The sequence below is a fragment of the Myodes glareolus genome, chromosome 10 (assembly GCF_982192425.1).
Source record: "Myodes glareolus chromosome 10, mMyoGla1.1, whole genome shotgun sequence".
NCBI classification, from domain to species: Eukaryota; Metazoa; Chordata; class Mammalia; order Rodentia; family Cricetidae; genus Myodes; species Myodes glareolus.
Genome location: NC_142035.1, coordinates 58,322,002 through 58,345,002, shown reverse-complemented (window position 1 = coordinate 58,345,002; position 23,001 = coordinate 58,322,002). Strand labels below are relative to the sequence as shown.

General features: G+C 42.9%; 1 protein-coding gene across 3 annotated transcripts in view; it reads right to left on the bottom strand.

Annotated features, from left to right (window-relative positions):
- The window catches only part of Znf106 (zinc finger protein 106), a 56,624-nt gene that overhangs the window by 5,703 nt on the left and 27,920 nt on the right, over nucleotides 1–23,001 (bottom strand). For 2 of the 3 annotated variants that reach the window (XM_048459874.3, XM_048459875.3), the window contains 16 exons: nucleotides 20,499–22,664; nucleotides 18,924–19,554; nucleotides 17,744–17,813; nucleotides 15,617–15,771; nucleotides 15,477–15,537; nucleotides 14,050–14,385; nucleotides 11,222–11,981; nucleotides 10,315–10,370; nucleotides 9,788–9,933; nucleotides 8,543–8,677; nucleotides 6,917–7,033; nucleotides 4,012–4,203; nucleotides 3,537–3,599; nucleotides 2,450–2,569; nucleotides 1,832–1,903; nucleotides 886–957 (listed from right to left, as the gene is read on the bottom strand). In XM_048459874.3, the coding sequence (XP_048315831.3) occupies nucleotides 886–957; nucleotides 1,832–1,903; nucleotides 2,450–2,569; nucleotides 3,537–3,599; nucleotides 4,012–4,203; nucleotides 6,917–7,033; nucleotides 8,543–8,677; nucleotides 9,788–9,933; nucleotides 10,315–10,370; nucleotides 11,222–11,981; nucleotides 14,050–14,385; nucleotides 15,477–15,537; nucleotides 15,617–15,771; nucleotides 17,744–17,813; nucleotides 18,924–19,554; nucleotides 20,499–22,664 (5,152 nt within the window). The remainder of the gene's footprint in view (nucleotides 1–885; nucleotides 958–1,831; nucleotides 1,904–2,449; nucleotides 2,570–3,536; nucleotides 3,600–4,011; nucleotides 4,204–6,916; nucleotides 7,034–8,542; nucleotides 8,678–9,787; nucleotides 9,934–10,314; nucleotides 10,371–11,221; nucleotides 11,982–14,049; nucleotides 14,386–15,476; nucleotides 15,538–15,616; nucleotides 15,772–17,743; nucleotides 17,814–18,923; nucleotides 19,555–20,498; nucleotides 22,665–23,001) is intronic. The other variant, XM_048459876.3, reaches the window with a different exon arrangement.

The window sequence follows — 23,001 nt, the reverse complement described above, 5'->3', positions numbered from 1 at the left end:
CCAGCATGGAATAAGAAAGAAAAAAAGATATATAGAAATAGATAAAGGTGGGGCTGGAGAGATGGCTCAGAGGTTAAGAGAACTGGCTGCTCTTTCAGAGGTTCTGAGTTCAATTCCCAGCAACCACATGGTGGCTCACAATCATCTGTAATGAGATCTGGTGCCCTCTTCTGGCCTGCAGGCATACATGCAGACAGAACACTGTAAACATAATAAATAAATAAATAAATAAAAAAGAAAGAAACAGAGAAAGGTAAAAGCCCAGAAGCAAAAGGTAGATGGGATAATTTAAGTAAAGCTAGCTAGAAACAAGCCAAGCTAAGGCTGGGCATTCCTAAGTAGGAATAAAACTCAGTGTGTGATTTACTTGGAAGCTGGGCCGTGGGCCCCCAAAAGAGCAAAGAGCAAAGAATAAAGAGGAGCCTGAAGAGTAATGGAAGCCACAACAAACACTTGTTAACACCGGAGCAGGGGAGGGCAGGAGGAGAGGCTACAAAAGTAAACACCACTATTTACTTCACTACTGATTTTAGTAACAAAACAGAAACTGCCTAGAGGGGAGACTTAATGGCAAAAGACTTGTCTATCACATGTGAGGTTTAACCCTTAGTACTACAAACAAGACAAAACAAAACCCATTCACAGAAATTCTCAAAACAAAACCAAAACCTTGAAGAAAAGTGAGATGACACTGTTTACAAATCTCATAACAAACTTGAGAGATTTTTCAATAAAATAAGAGCATTTTTTGGTATTCATTCAAAATTAAACTCCTCTGCCATTAAAGCATAAAGGCATAAAGCAAATCACGAGACTCAAATGCTACAGGAAGATCGATAAACCAGCCCAGGACCGAGTAACTCTGCAGTATGGCATAATGCTTACCCAACAGCGGTAATTCTGCATCAGATTCAGCCGCACAGCTTGGATGCTTCCATCATAACAACCAGTGTAAATCTGGAGAAAGAGGTTCAGGGTATCAAACTAAATATACATGAAGAAACAAATATAAAAACACCCTTCACAGAAGTATAAACAGAAACTTCACATAAAACCTGGGTTCAGACACCAATGTGGAGCAGTAATTTCCTGACCTTCTGATCAGAGCACCCTTGAAACTGTGCTCCTGGGAGGTCACCCCTGAACTGTGGCTCACAGCAAGGATGGCAGGGATCCAAGGTTCCTGCTTATTCTGTATTGGGATAGGGCTGCCTACTGGGAGTCAGTATTCAATGCAAAAAAGGGTTTTATTACTCAATATCTTGAAAACATCCATCCCAGTTCAAACTCACAATTAAAAATAAAACCCTCTAAACTAAGCAGGGAGTCTTTAATCCCAGAACTTGGGAAGTTGAGGCAGGCTTATCTCTGTGAGTTCAAAGCCAGCCTGGTCTACAAAGTGAGTTCCAGGCCTGGCCTGCCAAGACTACACAGTAAAACCCTGTCTAAACAAATAAGAAAGAAAGGAAGTTAGTTAAGTAGGATTGGGTAAGTTGGCTCTAACGATGCCACATTGGCCAAATCTTCTTAGTCCCCAGTGTCCTGTTCAGAGCATGTCTGCAAAAGCATCATTTTTTTTAAAGCATCTAATTGCATATTCCATTAACAGTGGTAATAGATTTGACTTATTTTAGCTATTCACAGACACAGAACGATCAACAATGTTGCTGGGTTACTTCCTACTATTATGACACGACACAGGGCACACATCACAATCAAGTTGGTAAGATGTCACTTTGGAAGTAGTAAAGGTAGACACATTACTATCACCATATGGGCGCTGAAGTAAACACATTCAGAGGCAAACATCTGACAAATAAGCAATACCCACCACACTTTTATGGATGGTCATACACATAATCATGTCTTTGTGTCCTCCATAAACTTGCAGTCGATCATGGGACTTTGGTGGAAGAAAAAAAGTTAGAGAATTAAGTCAGTGAAGGACTTGACACCAATGCCTTTACAATCAAAGTCTCAAACCCGAAGTCACTATGAGGAGAACTGGACAGGGTTTAAGAGGCTGCGGATGCTCTTCAGAAAGCATCTAAGTTTTGTTAATGGTGATACTAAGCTCAGCACTTGGAAGGTGAAAGCAGCAAGGCCAGGAATTCAGAGACATCCTCAGCTACATTGGAAGTTTGGGGCCAATGGGCTACACTGCCCTGTCTCAATCCCTGTCCACTTATCCACTCTATCCCCCCCAAAGAGAAAGGAAAATGGTAAAAAAAAAAAAAAAAAAAAAACCACCAAAAAAACCAAACCATGCTAATTTTGGCAACTAGGAGCCTGAGTAAATATCTCAGAGTGGTTTCTGGGTATAGTCTTTGGCCTGGCTGCTTCCTAATCATTTTGGAAGGCTTTTGAGAGGGTAGATTTGAAGGTGCCTATCCTTACTCCAGACAATCTCCTCAAAGCAGTCATGCCAAACACATGGGCCCAATCCTACCTGTAATTCGTAGACTCGGACAAACTTGTCCAGGCAGGCAGTCACCATCACCTTCCCCAGGATATTCACCACAGTTACTGCATGATTGTGACCTTTATAGATGCGCACAAGCTCACCAGTCTGCACCAGAAAAGAGGGACAGTCCTTAGTCTGGCTTTTAGGGTTCCAGTAACACTGTATGACTACAAGGTTCGCTGTAGACAAGCACAGCCCCTCTACTGTTAGCAGCGTACGGTGTCACTCTCACAGTACTGTCGCCCACAGAGAACATTACACACGTCCCGTGACTAATGTTTGTTGACTTTGTGTATTTCGTAGGTACACAGGCCGACTTGGAGAGTCAGTTCTCTTCTGCCATGTGGGTTCAGTGGATGAAACTTAGTTTATGGGATTTCGGAGTAAGCTCCTTTACCAGCTAAACCATTTACCAGCCCTTCTATTTCTGGAGTGTGAGCATCCAAAAGTCATAAATGCTCCAAAATCCACAAGTTTATAGCATAGACATCAATCACAAGTGAAAAACTCTATACCTCACCCCATTTACAGTCAAAACTCAGACACACTAAAAAAAAAAAAATAAATAAAAATTATCTTCAGGCTATGTGTACACGAAACAAATTTTATATTTATACTCAAGATATCTATTTTATATAAGCACACGCAATATACAAATATCTAAATCTGAGATAAGAAACCAGAGCCAAGCCATCCTCTCACTTCCATCATTTCACTGTCCAGTAAAGAGTCAGGGTGGACTGGACTCCATCTGCAGACCAGGAACTGAGCTTCTGCGCAGCATCTGAGAACCACGAGCAGTCTCAAGCCATCTGGATCTATTCTACCTAAACACTCTCTGAGAGCCATGGTCCTCAAGCTTAACAGAGGCATTCAAATGAAACGTCAAAGCTTTCTCTGATTAATTTTTTTTATGAGGTTAGAATTTCCGGTGGTTTGAAATTACCCAAGAGTACACGCACACACACATATGGGGTTATTATTATTCCTTTTCACTAGACAATGGGAGATTTAAAAATTAAGAACGCCGAGGAAGTCTTCCAAACTTCCTTCCACTTCACCCCCAGCTTACATGGATGTTGTGAGCATGGACTGACTGGTCACTGGAGCCGCTGAACACAAGGTCGTTCACCACCTTAAAGAAAACCAGCGAGTTAGTTTTTGTGCAAGGTGACATTAACACACAGTGGCAAATGGGACTTTCCATCCATTTATTTTGAGATGAATACAAACTGTGTATAAAATAATGTTTCCCAGACAAGTTTTCTAACTGGAAATGCATGTCTTACCACCAGGCACTGTGATGAACCTGCCAGAACATTACTAGGTTCATGACCTCTGTGGATTGACTATGAACAGCCCTAGAAGGGCATTAGAGCAAGCCCACACTATAATAAAATACATTTGTTTCTTGCTAGCATTATTAAAAATGGTTGATCATTCTTGTGACCCAAGCACAGAAGACCGCAATCTCGTTGACTATGTTCTTTACAAGATTCTAAGAACACACCACATGGTAATGGAAATGTCCAAACCTATTTACTCACCTTCATGCAAAGAACTGTCTTGCTGTGGCCCTCCAGGGTTCTGAGCAGTAGCCCGTTCCGTGCATCACGGACACTGATGGTACAGTCATAGGATCCTACGACCAGTAGTCTGCGGGCACCTTCCTGGGCTGTGGCGAGACAGCTCACTGCCCGAGGGCCATGGCATTCGAAGATCTCCTGTTGCTTGTTGTTCTAAAAACCAAACCAACATTCTACAAAACCAACTTAGCAAGAAAGCCTCAAAAACAACCAACCAAAACTGCTGCAAATGCACATCTACTGCCCACCCTAAATCCTGAATGTTCCAATCCCTGGCATGCCAGTTCCAACTATCCTGGGACCTCCTTAACCCTAATCTAGTAGGGCAAACTCATACATTACAAATTATTTTATAGTCCAACCCGAACTGTCCTGACCCTGATAACACGTCAATTCCAGTGGAGTTTTTGCCAATGGTTTCTGTAGACTCTTTCAGTTATTTTTCCTTTTTTGAAACAGGGTCTTGCTAAGCAGCCCAGCAAAGCCTTGAACTTACTATGTAGCCAGCCCAGACTACACTCAAACACACAAAAATTCTCCTGCCTCAGCCTTCCCAGTGCTGAGATTATAGGCAAGAGCCACTATGCCTATCTTCCCACCGTGTTTTGTCCCCCAAAAGATATGATACATAGCTCATGATGTTTCAAAAAAAATTTTCCGGAGAGTTACTCATTTTCTTAAACCATTTTAGATTTATTTCACTTATGTGTATGTTCGTTTGACTGGGAGGGAGGGGGCGCTCTGCCATGTGTGTTCAGGTCCCCATGGAGGCCGTAAAAGGGCACTAGCCCTCCTGGATCTGAGTTACTAGTATTGTGAGCAACAGATATGAGCGCTGGGAACTGAACTCTGGTCCTCTTAACCACTGAACCATCTCTCTAATTTAATAGAAAATTCTCAGTGATGGACCTGATGCCTGTGGGCATGTGGTACACAGACATATGCAGGCAAAATACTCTTACACATTAAATAAGATAAATAAATCTAAAACAAACAAACTTTAGTCTTACTTTCACCTTCTGATATCTCACACTCCCTCTCTCTGGAGATGTCTGTTATCGCTCATGAAGTCATTTAACAGAAAATAGCAGCCTTTATATCAGAATGGCATGTTTACACCACAAACTCTAAAAAAATATGTGTTTCACCTCACACTTCATGCATGTTTCCCTTCTCTCTTCTACCCTGCTTGCCAGTCTTATTCACAAAGCTGCTCATTTCCCCCAAAAAATTTCTAAAAGGTACAGAAGGTACATACATGAAGTAAAACTCCCAGAAACTAGGCAGAAAGCAGCAGTTGGCAGTTAAACAATCTTGGCATGCAAAGTAAAGCCTGGATATCAGGGCTAAGTGAGAAACAGGTCTTGCAAGGTGAACAGCCTGGTATGCAGTACTATGTTCTGCACTATAGAGGCATAGGCAACGAAGCAAAGAGCCCTGCCGTTCAACCTATTCACACCTGTACAACCATTTTCAAACCCGCTCTCTCAACTTCCCACCATCTAAAACCCTTTTCCATCTGATATCACCACATGCTCCCTTTGTAATTGATCTCTGACATTAAATAACTGTACAAAAGAGAAAAAACATTTTAACTATCAAGCTTTTGTCCTTTATAAATAAAATTTTAATTTACTCTTATGTCCTTATTCCTATTGCTTAATTCAATCTGATTAGGAGAGTGACACTCATGTCTCGAGTTAAAAAAAATCTGTATTTATTACATCATGAACCAAATCACTTGGTTATAAACATGCTAGAGTCTTCACATTTTACTTTAAAGGTTTCTAAAAAGCAAAACCATGCTCCATCACATCCTTATACGGTCCCAGCCAGTGCTGCACCAGAGGACCACTAAGACTGACAGGGACGTGGTGTCACAAGCAGCCGCACTCAAGCCCTGGGTACACATCGCACCCATTCCTCTTCTTCACCCACAGCCTATCCTTCCACACCAGCTGCCCACAAAGCCTCTGACAAGGTCTCCCCGACTCTACTACTAAGGCTTCTCCAAGCTGCCACGGTGCACTTACTTTCTAAAGCAGAAATGGGAGCAAGGCTCTTGACGTGTAAGCTTACTACTACCAGGCCATCGGGAAGTTCTTAATTATCAACTAGACACAACCGAGGCTCAGCTGGGAAGAAGAGTCTCAATGAAGGTCGTCAGGCTGGCCTGTGTAAATCTGGGGGAAAGCATGGACTACCCAGTACGGGTGCTACCGTTCTTGGGTCTGGAGCCTGACTAGGAAAGTGAAGCAAGGGAGCTGAATAAGAAAGTTTGCATGTATTCACTTCTTTCTGCTCTTGGCTAGTGGCTTCAAGTTCTTGCCTTGATTTCCACTCTGTCTAACCTGGAACTAAATAAACCTTTCCTCTTTGAGTTGCTTTTTGGCTGGGTTACTTCATCACAGCAACAGAAACTAGGGTACTCTAGGGCCCACGACAGGGAAGATGGTGAAGTTTGCTCACCAAATGAATCCATCCCTGGGTTGGAAAAGAATGAGGCTGTACAGCTGTTAGAGGAGACCTCTGACTTCCTTCCTCTCACAGAACCCTAAATCAGCCTCCAACCCACATTAGCGTCAGAAGTCAGGGCACTCAGATTCATTTCTCCATGTTGTCACGAGATAGACTGATTTAACCCATGACTCATTATTTGGCCCAAATATTCAGGCTTGGTTTAATTTAGTAGGGCTACATTTTGGTCCTGGCACACGTCTGAGCAGACAGAAAGGAGGACAGATTTCACTTGCAGTAGAAGACAACTGGTTTTAAATAAAGGCTAGTCCTTTCCTCAAACCAGAAGAGACGGCCTCCTGCTATTTCCCACAGCAGGAAAATTCAGCCCACTCCCCCAACCACTGACCTTTATGTTGAAGGTGACCACAGTGCCATTTGCCAGTCCAGCATAGAGGATTCTCCATCTATTATGAAGGCAGAGAACCCGGTCTTCCAGCTTTAACTGTTCTATACATTCTCGGGTCTGAAAAAACAAAATAAACCCCACCCCCAAGGCCCAAATAATCCCTTAGTAACAGAGGATAGTGGTAAATGTGTGAACAATTGTTCCTCAAAACGCTTTAAAATGAGGCTGAAAAGCATGGTAGATTATCTTAAGTATTTTTCTTCTTTAAAATATAAAGTCAAGATCCCAGGGTATAAGAGTACTATCAAAAAAGAGTCTAACAATACTGGTATTTCTAACTAAAAATGTATAAATTCTTTAAAGGGCTGACTTGAGTGTTAAGTTTCTGAAACAAATAAGGATAAAAATAAATTATAAAGCTGCATTTGGCAGGCTGGTGATGTGGCTCAGTTGGTGCAGTATTTGTCTAGCAGGCAGGGAGTCCTGGGTTCAATGCCCAGCATTATCGTATACTAGGTGTAATGGCTCATGCCTGCTGCTCAGTGTTTGGGAGGTAGAAATAGGAACACCAGAAGTTCTGTGTCAATTTGATGCCAGCCTGACACATGCGTCCCTGTGTGGCAGCCAGAGGACAACCAACTTACAGAGCCAGTTCCTTCCTTCCATCATATGGACCCCATGGATCTGAACTTTGGTCATGAAGAGGGCATCAGATCTCATTCTGTATGGTTGTGAGCCACCATGTGGGTGCTGGGAATTGAATTCAGGACCTTGGGAAGAGCAGTCAGTGCTCTTAACCTCTGAGTCACTTCTCCAGCCCTAAGCTCAGCTTTTTATCTTTTTATTTTTTTAAAGATTTATCTATCTATCTATCTATCTATCTATCTATCTATCTATCTATCTATCTATCTATCTATCTATCTATCTATCTATCTATCTATCTATCTCTTATGAATACAATACTCTGCCTGCATGTGTACCTGCACCCCTGAAGAGGGCACCAGATCTCATTATAGATGGTTGTGAGTCTCTGGAAGAAGAGTTAGTGCTCTTAACCGCTGAGCCATTTCTCCAGCCCCGCTCAGCTTTTTAAAGTTAGTTCTGGGGATAGAATTCAGGTCTTCTTCAAGGCTAGCACATTATTGACTTATTTCTCTAGACTCCATAGAATTTAACTTTTAAAGAAATTAAATTAACAGGGACCAGTGAAATGGCTGAGCAGATAAAGGTTCCCGTAGTCAAGCTTCATCAAACCTAAGTCTGATCCCTTGGACCACAAGATGCACAGAAAAAAACTCAGTTAAGTCATTCTCTGGCTTCCACACATATGACACACATACAAAGTAAATAAGTATAATTAAAATATTGCAACTAAGATTAATTCTGACACATGATATAAGAGAATATTTATGAGAAAGACCAAGGAAACTATACTGTTAATAAAATTAATAGATACTGATGAACTAACAGAAAATGTGGTTTATGCTGAATGTTCTATCTACCTAAGATGGTATCAGCATGCTAAAATACGCTCAGAAACAAAATGAGAAAGTCAAAGGAGAAGAATGACAGAAAATGTAGTTAAAGGTTCAATATTACCACTCTGACTTCTCTAGAGCCGCCTACCTTGACATTATAGCAGCGAATGGTGTGGTCACTGGAACCAGTGTACAGGACAGAATTCTTCCCAGAGGTGTGAGTAACAAGCAGGCAGTTCACTTTGGAAATGTGGCCCTCAAAGACACCAATACACTTGCGACTCTGAAAATCAAGCACAGGTCAGATTTAGAAGGTATGGTGGTTTGTGTCAGAAATGTTCACCAGTCTTGGGTATCTGGTGGTGCTGTCTGGGGGAGGTTTAGGTGGTACAGCCTTGCTTGGACAAGCTATGTCAAAGGGGGCAGGCATTTCCAGTTCACTCTCTCTGCTCCATGCCTGAGGTTTAAGATAAAAATTTCCTCATCCTGACACCGTGCTGGCTGCCACCCTGTTCCTGTCACTAGGAATACAGCCTTCTGGAACTGGATGCCCAAACAAACCCTTTCTTTTAGAAGACTCTTAAAACACTTCAAGCCTTTGTACCAGAGGCTAGCTTTAAACTCCTGATCCTCCTGTCTCTATTTTTCAAGTGATGGGATTACAGGCATATGCTGCCACACCCAGCTCTGCTTTTGTAGAGTACATACTCATACTGCTTTCTTCCTGGGGTCACTTCTGATACTTCTCACGTCCCTAGATTACATACCTCTTGCCCACAGTAAACACGTATTGGTTCATCACCTTCATGGTGTTGGCTCAGAAAACGAGCAAATGTTCCTAAAGTGTCTTGGTTATCATTGCAGAGGACAAAGTTAACTGTGGGAGAATTTCAAATCTAAAAGTGTTCATTATACTGAGGGACATGGAAAGGTATTACTTTCTGGAAGAACTTGGCCTCTATAATTAATCACCAGAAAAAAAATTCTTCCTCAAATATGTTGCAATACTCATTTCATTCTTCCTCTACTGTGTATCATCTGACCCCATCATGTAACTGACCCCATAACTAATGTCAAGCCTGGGGAATGACTGGCCCTCACCTACTGGTGTGATCCTATTCCCTTTGCCATGGATGCTGGTTCAGAAAATAAAGCACAGGAGAGTTTTTTCTAATGGAGAGAGGAAGATACCAGAGAGGTAGGCACCTCTTAGGTATTTTAGGAAATGTGACTAGAGAAGGCAGAGTTGTCCCTGTGGACTGCATGATCCACTGCCTCTAGGACAGCCTACACCCCCTGGGAAGTTAGTACATTTGTTCCCTTCATTGATGCTAGAACAACACGAGTGAGCTCTAAAGACTGCAACCAGAGGTTCTCAAAACATCATTCTTACCACCAAATTATAGACTCGGACACTTGTGTCTGCCGAGCAGGTGTACAGCAAATTTCCAAATATCTGAATCGCATTCACTGCAGCTTGGTGTCCTTCAAAGCTCCCTTCTGTGGGCTCATCATCATCTGCTGGCTCTGAAGATATTTCTAGAAATCAGAAACAGATTTCAGACACATATCTGCTACAGTCTGAAAAGATACTAAGTCAAAGCCATCACAACCATCTAGAGGATTTGAATGAAATCACTGAAAGATTCTCCTAAGTCCTAGCTCCCCAAGCAGAACGTCACAATTTTCAAAGTTCTTCATTGGGAAGACTCCACCAAAAAACAAGGACAACTTTAAAACCAATGAGGTCAGAAAAGGGAACCAGTAAGACAGATGTGAGTGTGCAGCTCGCAAAGTCCAGGACCACAGACCTGGTGCTGTAACCTCTCACTTTATCTCCTGCTCTGTAAACTAGGTTTAAACTGACTAGACTTCTAAACTCTTTCCCTGTACCTACTTTTAAACAAACAGAACAATTACCTGAAGAGTTCTTGAGTGCTTTTATGGAGGAGATCACTGTCTGAGTTTCTGCCACACTGAAAAAATAAAAGCAACAATTTCTTGGCATCTGGAGACCAGACAGATGGTAAAACTAAAAACTTTCTAACTCAATTTTTCCACCTGAAATTTCTTTGAAATTTACAACACCAAAAGAGAAAACAAAAAAACCCAAAAAATTCCAACCCCCAAGATTTGATTTTTCCCTGTTCAGAACTTTTTTCATATATTTTTGATTTATAAATTCTAAAATTCTACTTAGAAGAGAAAATGAAGCTGGGCTGTGGTGGCACACGCCTTTAATTCCAGCACCTGGGAGGCAGAGGCAGGCGGATCTGAGTTTAAGGCCAGCCTGGTCTACAGAGCAAGTTCTAGAATAACTAGGGTTACACAGAGAAACCCTGTCTTTAAAAAGAAAAACAAAGAGTAACTGAGAGAGCAGCTGTGAGAGCCAAAGGTAGATTTTAAGTTTTAATTACTATGCCCTAGAGAAACAAAAATGCCTCTAATCTGTGAGCCCCTTGCCCAAGGACAGATAGTTCCAGAAATGCTGGAGGCCATTGTTTATGGGCGATAACAAGCCACGTGTTTTTCATTCCCCTAAAACAATTTCATTCCCCTCTTGAGCCGTGCACACTGGATATGCTTGATTACATGTGGATGTATGATTGCTCCTGATTGGATCTGATGGAAAATGCAATGACTTATGGGTTTTCCTTAGCCCTTGCCATACTTGATTCTGGGCCATTTCCTCAGGAACCTGGGTATGAACTTAGCCAGAGTCTATCCATCTGGCCAGTATTTAATTAAAGCTTCAAATTTGGCTTTAAACTGTGGTAGTGGTCTTAGTCTCAATTGGTGGGATTAACACAGAGAGAAGCACCCTTACCTGACACGAACGTCATCCTTGTTGCGGGTGCCAAGCTCACTGGTAGAGCTAACTTCATCACAACCACGAGAAGCTTCTACTGGGTTTTGCTCTGCAGAGCTCCAGCTGTCTTTTTTTGATGGGCTGTCTGGTTTCTCTTCTCCAGATTCAGAAGAATCGATGGCAACTACCTCTAACTGAGGATTAGGGACTTCCAAGACTTCCAGGGAGGACTCGCTGTCCAGCTCGGCTCTGAGAGGTTCTTGCTCCCGTCCAGTTCTGCTGTCTTCCCAGGTGGAGGTCGTTACTGTCCCTCCTTTAGCTGCCTTTCCAGCCTTTGTCTTTCTTGCAGGCTTAGCAATGAACACATCCTGTTCAGTGTCGCTGTTCTCGGGAACATGGATGGCCCTTAGCGTCTTCTTCTTCCGGAGTTTCTTCTTCTTCTTGTTCCCTCTAGTTTCTGCTGATGCCAGTGTGGATTCAGCCTGCTGCTCAGCAGCAGACTGAGTCTCCTTCTCCACAGGGGTTTTGGGAGTGAAAGACAACCTCAGAAAAGAACTGCTACAGGATTCAGATCCACTGCTGCCTTTGGCCGACTCTGCACCTTTGTTTATTCCAGGACGCTCAGGAGACTGGGAGGAGAGGGAGTTTTCTCTGCTTCTGGAATTCACTTGCTCCACAGAAGAATTCTTTTGGCTAGCCTCCAGGCAGCTTTCTGTTGACTCTGAAGTTAATGCTGCAGGGATGGCTGGGTAAACTGGGCAGCTGTCACTGACCACTCCTGAATCAGGAAATCAAACAGAAAAATCAGCTTCTGCAGTCAGGGACTGTGCCTACTGATTTTTCTTCTACTCTGCATGTTCACATATTTAATGGCACACAGGCTTAGCTTTGCTTTGTGTGTAGGAATAAGTTCCAGTGCACACAAGCCCAGGAACTTGTGTGGAGGTCAGAGGACAGCTTTTGGGAGTCATTCTTACTTTCTACCTTGCATGGAGGCAGAGAAACTCTTACTGCTTCTGCCAATGCACTGTGTACTTGAGGCTGGTCGATGCATGGACTTTGTGATTCTATCTCAGAGTACCACTTTACGGTAGCGTGCGGGATTACAACGTGGATCCTCAGTGTTTATAAGAGTAAATGATTTCATCCACAGAACCTACTTCTTAGCTCCCACAGACTAAGGTCAGATTATGGTAAACTATGATTTCTCCATTATATATGTCAGCATGTAAACAAACAGACACTTATGGTTTAAGACAGACTGAAATACAGCTCAGGATGTTTGTAGTTCTGTGGTAGTACTGAGTTTGCCTAAAATGCAATCTCCAGCAGTCTAACCCTTAAAAAAGATAGGAAATACGTAACAAAATATATCCAGTTAATTTTTATTAGATAATCTATTCAAAAGTCAGTAAAATTTATTGCATAAATTGTAATTCTTTTTGCTAATTTTATGTGTGTATGTGGGCATGCATGAAGGTCAGGACAATCTGCAGAAGTCAATTCTCTCTGTTTACAGTTTCGGGCCTGGGGATTAACCCAGGTTTTCAGGCTTGAGTCACCTCACCAACCCTAATGCGTTATAGTTTTAAAAACCTAAATACTAATCCCATAAAAGTAACTTAAAATTCAGTATGACAGATCACAGACATTCGATACGAGCATCTTACATAAATACTGCAACAGGGCACCAGAAGCAGAGCTGAGGTTTTAGCTTAAAGAATCACACAATGCCTCTTTGACTTTTGGCAGGGTGAGCGTATGTGTGTGTACATACCATGGCACAAGCGTGTAGGTCAGAGGACAATATTGAGTGTCAGTTCTTGCTTTCTACCGTACTGAGGCAGGCTGGCTTGTTTTCTGCTGCTGTGCTTCATACTCGAGGCTAGCTGGCCTGCAAGCTTCCAAGTCATTCACGTCTTGACCTCCCACACCAAGGAGTGCTGGGATTAGTTAGATTTGTGCCACCGCACGCAGCTTTTTACATGGGTTCCAGGGATCAGACTTGAGTTGGCAGGCTTGCTTTGGCTAGCTTATGTCTGCTGAGCCGTTTCATTTGGACTGTCCTGTTCTTTGACTGAGTTTTTAATATGACAAGATTTGAAGTAATGAAAACAGCTAAGAAGTTATGCTCAAATGTTAACCCGGCAAGTGTTAAGTTCTGGCTCCTTCTCAACCCACATAAGTTCCTGTGAACACCAGAACCCTATGGCCAACACAACCACTCGCCTCTCAGGTTTTTAATCAATCCTGGCTTACATCTGAGGTAATAAAGACAGTTAAGTGCTCAGAAATTCAGAGTACACACCTTAGCACATAAACAGGGTGACCAATCTTAACCCGAGTACCAAACACAAATGAAACCTTTTGGAAATCTCAATGTGATGTCAATTCATTAAGCTCTGAGAAAATAAGGGAACAATAAAACTTATTTTACATTCTCTGAAATATTTTATTAGTTTCTTAAGAATTTACATATATTTTCTATCTGTGTGTTTAGAACAGCTGAGCATGTGGGGGTCCAGGTTCTCTCCCTCCAGGTGGATTCTAGGGATTAAGCCCAGGTCATTGGGCTTGGGGACAAGCACCTTTACTCACTGAGTTATCTCCCTGACCACATTCTCTGAAGTATTTGAAAATGACCCTCCTATATAAATTATCTGTCAATTAAAAAAACTAACTATAATAACTACTTTATTTTTGAGACCTAGAACATACTCTGTAGATTAGGCTGCTCTCTAACTCAGAGATCCATCTGTGTGTGACTGACTCTGTTCTAGCAGGCTTTATACAGTGCAGTATAGTTGTCTTCCGGATCGCCCTGAACTACAGAAAGGCTTACTCACTATTAGCTTGCAGTAATTCCTTGGACACACCGGAAGCAGAGCCTTGGGGCACAGCATTCATACTCCCCTCTTGTTCAGGAGACATGGGCTCTTGTTTAATCTGAATTGATGAGTCAAGGACAGTTCCATGGACTTGGAAAGTAGATGTGGTTATTTGGAGAGGGGTTCCAGTGGATGGTAGAGACACATGGGAAGGAGACGGCTCCAGAAACCCTGGGAAAAAGGGAGTGGGCAGCAGTGGGGTCTCAACTGAGGTTTGAGATCGACTGTTCCTTTGTTCTCCTGCTGTGAAGCTGTAGGGAGCCTGGCCTGCGTGCTCAGAGGGTTCATACGTTTCTACAACAGGAAACATATACAACATATACAAATGCAAGAATGTCACTTGGAAAGTCAGTTTTTATTTGCTTTGTTTTGTTAGAAACAAGGTCACACTTTGTAATGCTGGCTGTTCTGGAACTCATTATATAGACCAAACTGGTCTTTAACTCACAGAGATTCACTTGTCTCAGGGTCCCAAGGCTGGGATTAAAGGCATATGTTGGCATACCTGGCATCCAATATGTATATTAAAGGTTAGGAAATAATTTTAAGTTGGGCATGGTATGATGTGCCTGCAATCACAGCACTTGGAAGACGGAGACTAGGAATGAAGAGTTTAGCAGCATCATTAGCTACCTACTAAGTTTAAGGGAGCATGAGCTACATGAGATCCTGTCTCATAAACAAAAATTCGTCAGACATGGTGGCTCATGCCTTTAATCCCAGCACACAGGAGGCAGATCTCTGTGAGTTCCAGGACAGTGTGGTTTACAGAGCAAATTCCCTGGACTGCCAGGGCTACATTGAAAGACCCTGCATTAAATAAAACCAAACAATAACAAATTTGAAACAAATAAGAAATTAAATTAATAATGTGATAACATCCTCCCTTTTAACTTGTCCAAACAAGATGTACAACCTAAACAATCAACAAGGGCAGAGAAAAAAAAAATCAAATATTAAATAGCTTATCCAAGTCATACAGTTACTAATGGAAGCCAAGATTTGAATTCAGTGCTTCTGATTCCTAACCAAAAGTCTCCACTGCTCCTTTTCCTCCTTCCATTACTGCAGTCCCACACTATTAACTGAACCTAGGGCCTTGTCAATACCAAGCAAGCACTCAATAACTAAGCTATATCACCAATTCTTTTTACTCTCTTGTTCTGAGATGTAGGCGGGTCTTGAATTCACTCTCTAACCCAGATAAATCTTGATCTCTTAATCTTCCTGAGCAGCAGAGACCACAGGCCTGGCCACGCAGTCCAGTTGTTAAAACATTTCTGAGAAGCACAGGCCTCTGGGTGAAACCCTGGAGACGCAGCAAACTGTGTGACACTCCCATGGCTTCTTCGCTTTACCCGACAGGGAACAAAAGGTCACAATACCTTGTAATCCTTGTAGAATCTGTATTCTGTGAGTCCTCAGTGAGCTCATCTCCATAGTTATCTGAAAGTAAAATACTTTGCTAAGCATTCTCGACTCCAACACCAAGCTTGCCAGCGTTCCTAGGATCCTCCCCTGTTACCTGCTGCTTGAGCACGAGCAGCCTCTGAACTTCGACGTAAGCTGTCTGCAGAGCAGCCCGCGCCTGCAGGAGGCTGTTGTCCATGCACTGCAGCGACTTGCTCAGTTCTTCCTCTCTTAAGGAGATATTCAGTAGCTGGTCAACCTGAGAACGTTCTGTCAAAACAAAACAAAAGGGCCGGTTTAATAATAGTTCCTTCAAAGGTAGCAGGGACACATCATTTCCCGACAGGTAAACAAGACTCATGGATCTTATAAAACAAGAACCAGTGGAGTCTTTCGGTTTCCCACCCCCGCTTACTGTGTTTGAGATCTCAGTCTAGAACGGAAGGCTCTGGTCGTGTTTCCCTTTCTTCTGCTGTCTGCTGAGCTCCTCACTTAAGGGCTTTGGGCAAGACTGAGCCTCAGACTACAGAACGTGCCTTTGAAATCATGTTCTCATCTGTTTCTCAGATTCAAACAGGTTCCCTTTAGCCAGACTCTTGCTTGTTTTTTGAGACAGGGACTATATGGTTCCAGCTGACCTGGGAACTTTCAGACCCACTTGCCTCTGTCTCTGTGGAGAGCTGGGATTAAGGACATCAATCACCACAATTGGTCTATTTATTGTTTTTGTTGTTGCTATTGTTGGGGTCTCATTACATAGCAGAGTCTGGCCTTGAACTTTCTGGGCATTTGATAACCTTGAGCTACTTACTGACCCTTCTGCCTCTACCTCCCCAGTGTGCTGAGGAGCACTTTTTGATCCGTGACTGGGTCACAGTTCTCTTTACTAAAGCTTTCCCAACGAGGATGTTGAATAGAAACCTAAACGGACCCAAATCAGAGCCCGTTCTTTCTGCTACAAACTCCTTAATTCACACCAGAAAAACAAACACATGACCTCAAAAATATAAAGGTGAAGACCAGGTGAGCTGGCTGGCTCCCAGCTGCAATCCCAGCACTTGGGACTTGGAGGTAGAGCTACCCTGAGTTCAAGGCTAGTCTGAGCCACAGGACAACAGAAAAACAAGTGAGAGGGACACCATTTTAATTAAATTACCTGTTCCTTCTCATTCTAATTGGAAAATTTCAGTGAAATTTCCTGCCTATACATATATACTTAGGATATAACTTAGTTTTCAGGTCTATATGGCATCATGCATTTCTTCAGCAGCAACTAATGTTGCAAAAAATCATACTTTTCTTCACTTTCTTTTTCTTTTGGTTTTTCGAGACAGGGAGCCTGTCCTGGAACTAGCTCTTATAGACCAGGCTTGCCTTGAACTCACAGAGATCTGCCTGCCTTTGCCTCCCAAGTGCTAGGATTAAAGGCGTGTGCCACCACTACCATGCTCTTTTCTCTGCTTTTAAACAATACCACAACGTAAGAAAAACCATGCAGAGTCAGGTATGGTGGCACAAGTTTGCAATCTAGCTTTCCAGAGGCTAAAGCAGGATTGTAGCCCAGGCCATCCTGGATCTACAGACAGGTGAAACCCAGTGCTGAGGATTGAACCAGGGGCCTCACCTTCTAGGCAAGTAAGTACTTTACCACTGAGTCACAATTCAGTTCCTTTCTCAATAAATACACACCCACACCCACCCACACCCACCCACACCCAGCAAGCCTTGTGGTATGAGGCTCTAAGCTTGTAATTCTAGCACATGGAAGGCTGAGACAAGAGGATCTCTGTAAGTCTAAAGCCAGTCTTGACTACATAACAATACCTATCTCAAAGGCCAGTCTTGACTATATAGCAATACCACCTCAAAACAAACAATAAGTACTATGAAGCAGATGTTCAGTGTCTGATGACTGGAAACCGTCGTGTCAAATTATAAAAAAGCTAAAGTGCTATCAGCAACTTCTTGTGGTCAGAGATACAGGTAGAGCACCTGCCTAGCAGGCATGAAGCCCTGGGTTCAACCCCTAGCATTGCAAAAATAAAAATAATAGGCCAGGCAGTGGTGGCACACACCTTTAACCCCAGCACTAGGCAGAGGCAAGTGGATCTCTGTGAGTTGCAGGACAGCCAGAGTTGTTAACACAGAGAAACCCAGCCTAAAAAAAACAAAAAGACTCCAACCAAACAAAAACAAAGTAATTAAAACAATCATGTTCTGTTATAGAATTCTATAGCCATACCTTTCTTTCCTTTAATTTTCCTTCTTTTATTTTTTCTCTCAAGACTTGGTAGTTCAGGGGAAGATCCATCCTGAAGAGGAAGAAAATTGAATATTGAATATATAAATAAAGGAAATTCTGCAAGAGAGGGACAAAAAGAATGAGTTTTAAGATAGTCATATGCTACCTTTTGCTACTGCTATCATCTCTGAGAGAACAACATAGGCCTTATGCACAACTCAACCATTAGTTGACTTAAGGTTTCTAATACAAAGCCCAAGGTCAAGTGCTTTCTGGTACAGATTAGTACAGCCCATGTGCTCAGCCTTCCATGTAGGTAAAATGACAGACAGGCAGAGCCAAGGACATTTTAATTGATTTCGTCACGGCATAGATTCCGCTCTAAATTTCCATAGCTTCCAACAAGAAGCTAAACCACCTAATAGGCAAGCCTCAAGATAATGGCTTTTCAAAACGGTACATCTCAAGCTTTAAGAATATTTAAAATCACTAACAGTATCTTCTCTGGCTTAGAGAAGTAGACTCAGGGCTTGAATAGGTCTAAATCTGTTAATTACTTCAGTTCCAAAGGGGGGTGGTGCCAGATTAGACAGTATGACCACCAGTAGCTTTTTGTTTTGTGCTGTTTTGTTTTTCCAGAGAGGGACCTTGGAACAGGGATATCACCACCACCACCATCAGGGAGCCAGAGTACAAGTTGGTTAAATGAAGGCAAAGTGTCTTACATGATCAGGTGGGGTTCTATTGACAAAAGACAATTACAAAGACTCAGCAGACATTACACAATGTCTATGTATACACACTCTACCACTATCCAATCTCTTCAGCAGTAAGCCTTCCAGTTTAACCATGAGTCCCATATTCGCACATGCATCTATGAAAGCAGAGTGAGTTACGCCTACCTCTCCTTAGGTAGGTGAACCACTGCTTTAGAGATGACGTCAGATTTTCCTGGTACTGTTCACATTTTTTATCACATTTGTATCACATGACATCTAGCTTAGTGGAGCTACTCAGGTGAGAGGAGCCAGAAGGATGAATATTAAGAGTCTAATATTCTACTTCAGAGCAAAGGAAAACTACACCCAGATAACCCAATAAAAATCAGTTGAGCCTTTCTTATCAATACTCAAGGTCTTCACACAAGACACTTCACAAAAGTACAGGGACTCATACTCACCCCATTGGCTCTTCGCTTCTTTCTAACACTGTGCCCATCGTTTTGCTCAGCCCCAGAGGTACAGCTACTGTCAGTGGCTGCATCTGCTAGGCTGGAGATCGCATGAACTGAAGATGCATTTGATGACAGTGAGTTTCCCTCTCCACCGCTCTCCTGGGCATGGTGCTCCAACGATGGTGTAGACCTCTCCTGGCTGTGCAGCTCTCTGGCCGAATGCACGAAAGGCATTATGGGATCAGATGGTAGCTGTGCACTATGTCGCCTTTGGGTAGGAATGTTTCCAACCCTTTCACCTGCTCTGACAGAGGGAGTCAGAGGTGCTACTTCCTGATCAAGATACAGGGTTGCCCTTTGACTCGGTGCAGCACTCAATGTGTTACTAGGTGAAGCAATCCGCTGGGGTTCATTTTCTTTGCCGATACCTTCCTCACTAAAGAAGCTATATCCAGGAGCCCTGTCCACGATCACGCTGCTTTCAGAAAGGCTTCGTTTTCTTGCCAAGCCGGAGGATGCAGAAATGGAAACACCTTCCCACTGGAATCCTTCAAGTATGGGCAGATCAGGCTCCCCCTCATCTAAGTCCAAGACTTCCTGTTCATTTTGAACCAAAGGTACCATTTCTATGCCAAACCTTTAAAAAGGAAAAAAAAAAAAAAAAAAAAAAAAAAGGAACAAATCAGATGTGGCTGGGGGAGGAGTACAGGAGCACCATTTAATGTGGTAGGTTCCATCACACAAAGGTTACAGAGGTCAGTTCCTGCAAGGGATTCAGAGAGGAAACACACACTGCAATGTCACAGGCACTAAAACGGAATGGTACACAGTTACAGAGTGCACACAAGTTAGTAACAACTGGGTTGCCCCTCTCCCCTCAAATAGAGCTCTTTTTTCATGATAAACATTTTAAAAACAAAGAAACCAGTTTACCAAGCATTCACAACCACTAAGTATGCCTCTCTATACTTTACCACACCATGCACTATTCAAAGGCCTAAGAAAGAAAAATAAAGAAATCAACAAGAACAGTAAAGACCCTGAGCCTGGAGGGTCACACTTATATTGCCGCAAAATTATGGTTTTTCAAGTAAGAAAATGTATGTTGAACATTCCTTGACCATTCAGAACAGCACCTCAAAATGTGATGAGAGCTTAGGAGAAAGCACTCTGATCCTCACTGCAATCTCCAGAGGACACGGAGCGAGGTAGCCATGAGCTGAGTTGACAGGCAGCAAAAGCAGTTACAGGGAAAATTTTACCATTGGTTCTAAACATTAAGGTTCAGAGGGAGATATCACGCTCTAGTCCATTTAAACCAAAGTGACAGATTTCTGATGGCGTTTTCCTAGGTCCACAGTGAGTTTCTCAGGTGTGCCCCATCTTTACTGCACTGTCAGGAAAGACTGTCACATGTAAGATAGGGGCAGTCATGGTTTGATACTGAATTAAAGCAGACATCTACAATTGATATTTTTGACATACATTTAATTAAGTAGAGCAGAAACTCTCTTTTAATCAAGGTCAAAGGGTGGTACCCTTCAAAAGAAAGCAAGGACAGATATTGAAGGAGGCACACACCTTGGTAAACCTTTGCCCAGCTCTTGCTTTTTCTTGGTTACTTGTTGAATGACCTGCTCCCAGTTGACATTTCTCCTTGAGGCATTTAGAATCTGTCGTAGGGTTGGCTTAAGCCCAGACTCCTTCTCTGCTTCATTCTTTCGGTGGCTGCTAATATTCCGAATCCGTCGAGCACTATTGAGGTTTGGCTCTGGAAGATGTGTTCCAGTTTTGCTCTTCAAACTAATGTGTCGGGTTAGATCTCTCTGGAGTGAGGCAGGAAAACCAAGTTTACTTAGTTCTGGCATGAGTGTGCCAGGGGGCTGGTTATTGATATCACTTTTTTGAAGCTCTGCATCCAAGCTAGGGCCCTCAAAGCTCTCTGTTTCAAAAAGTCCATCAGATTTAACAAGGTTGTTATCCTGTGCATCTTCTAGAGAGGTCCTCACGTCTAGCAGTAAGCTGGAGTGTGAACCGGCTGCTGCCACCACCTCTAACTCGGCCTCTTTCTGGTGAACTGTGGGATCGTGTGGGGAGGTGGAAGGGTTCCCAGATGTGCCCAGGACCTGGCTCCCTTGCTCCTCACCCGTAGTGTGAGGGCTACAGGATGCGGCCTCTGTAGCTGCCAGATCCACTGCTCCACTTTTTATGCTGTGTTGCTCTGGATCAGATGTCGCACCATCAATTTCAGCAGAGTGCGCCAGACACTCAACGTTTACAGAATCTTCTGCTGACTCTTCTACACTCCTACTTTCTTGTACATAGTTCTCAGGCCTTTTGGATGTGCTAAGGAGTGGCTTTCGCGGTGTTTTGGAACACTGGAGTGCCTCTTGAGCTTTCTGTGATGTGTTATTTAACTTCTGGTCAGGTTCCTTTTCAGAGCCTGACCCAGTTTTACTCCCCTTTAAAACACGAGGGCATAAGTCAGGTGACTTGGATGAGTAGGAAGAACCATGGCTACCTTCTACAGTGGATTTGTTCAAGAGATATGAACAATCTCCAGGAGAAAAAGATTTTGTTTCATTGTTTTTTGTGAGGTTCTTTAAACTATGCTTATGAGGGCCTGGTTTAGGAGCTGGAAGTGAAAGGAGAGGAGAGTTCAACAAGGGAATCTTATTTGACTTCCAATGTGGTTCAGACTGTTCAGTAATAGGGCAAGCTCTCGCCGCCTCAGAGAAAGCAGTGCCATCAGAATCGGCTTTGTGACTGGGAGATCCAGGACACGCTTCCTTTTGTGTTTTCAGCATCAGGGGATTACTTGTTTTATCAACGGGTTCTTGCATTCCTGCAGTTATTAAGCTATAATTAAAGAGAGGTTTATCTACCACCTCTAACTTGTTGCCAATGGCTTCTCTCAGGGCCGACTGTAAATCTGAGGTCTTATGGGAAGGATAAGGTGCCCAGCGGCGGAACTTTCCCCTTGCTGTGTTGCCATTCTTCCCATTAATTTTTGAGGCTGCTGTGTCTGTCTGTTTAGTGGTCTGACTTTCCCGCTGCTCAAAACTGAACTCGAGTAAGCCTTCCGAAGGAAGCTTGTCACTGGCAAACCCCTCGGCAGGACTCTTGTATTTGCCAGCTTTGTCGCCGTCCTGCCTCTGCCATTTATGTCTCTCTTGATTGTACTTACTTGGCTTATTAGATTTTTTGTTCCACATCTTGGTCATGTCACCCATTTGATAGTTAGAATTTCTGTTTCTGCCTTGTTGAAATTTGTCTCCAGGGCCATTGTAATTCCAACTATTTGTACCACGCACACTGGATTTCCAGTTTCCGTTACTGTTGTTCATGTGCCAGCTGGAAAAGCCACCTGTGCCTTCAGAATGCCAACTGGAATTCCTTCCTGTACCGTTATAATTCCAATCCACCATCCCATTGTTTGAATGCCAACCTCCTCCAGAGTTGCTGTGATTATGAAACCAGGCTGACGAGCTCTTTGCAGCACCTTTATGCCACCCAGACCCTCCTCTTGGCCCACCGCTATTCCTCAAATGTGGAAAGCCGCCTTTCCTGGTGTTATTAAAGCCATCCTTTTCCCATTTCCGGTCCCGCTGCGGAGGTCCACGGTGATGCCTCGCTGGCTGGCCATAGCTCTCTCTGTCTTGGTAAGGGGCTCGGTCTTCTCGTCTCCACTGGGGTTGCCTGTCATCTGAGTTTCTTTCTTGGCTGTTACTGGAAGGCTCATCTTGTCTGAAAGAAAAACAGTTTGTCATTATAGATTTAATGAAATTCTTATACATTCTTTTTTTAAAAGGCATAACCCACCCCAAACTTTCCCCCTCCTCTCTTCTTCAGTTACAGAATGGGCCTACTTTTACTCTGGTGGTTGCTTTTACACCTGTAACTAACAAACTATCTTCCCTTCATCCTAGAAATATTAAAAATTGGATACATTTATACTGTCCTCCCTCTCTGGCTTCTACTGGGTTTTCTGTGGCGGGTAGTTAATGTTCTAAAATTTTGTTCCTATTATCTTAGCATTTTTACATTGTACAGCTCTTTTCCAAATAAGAACAGTTTTTCTGTT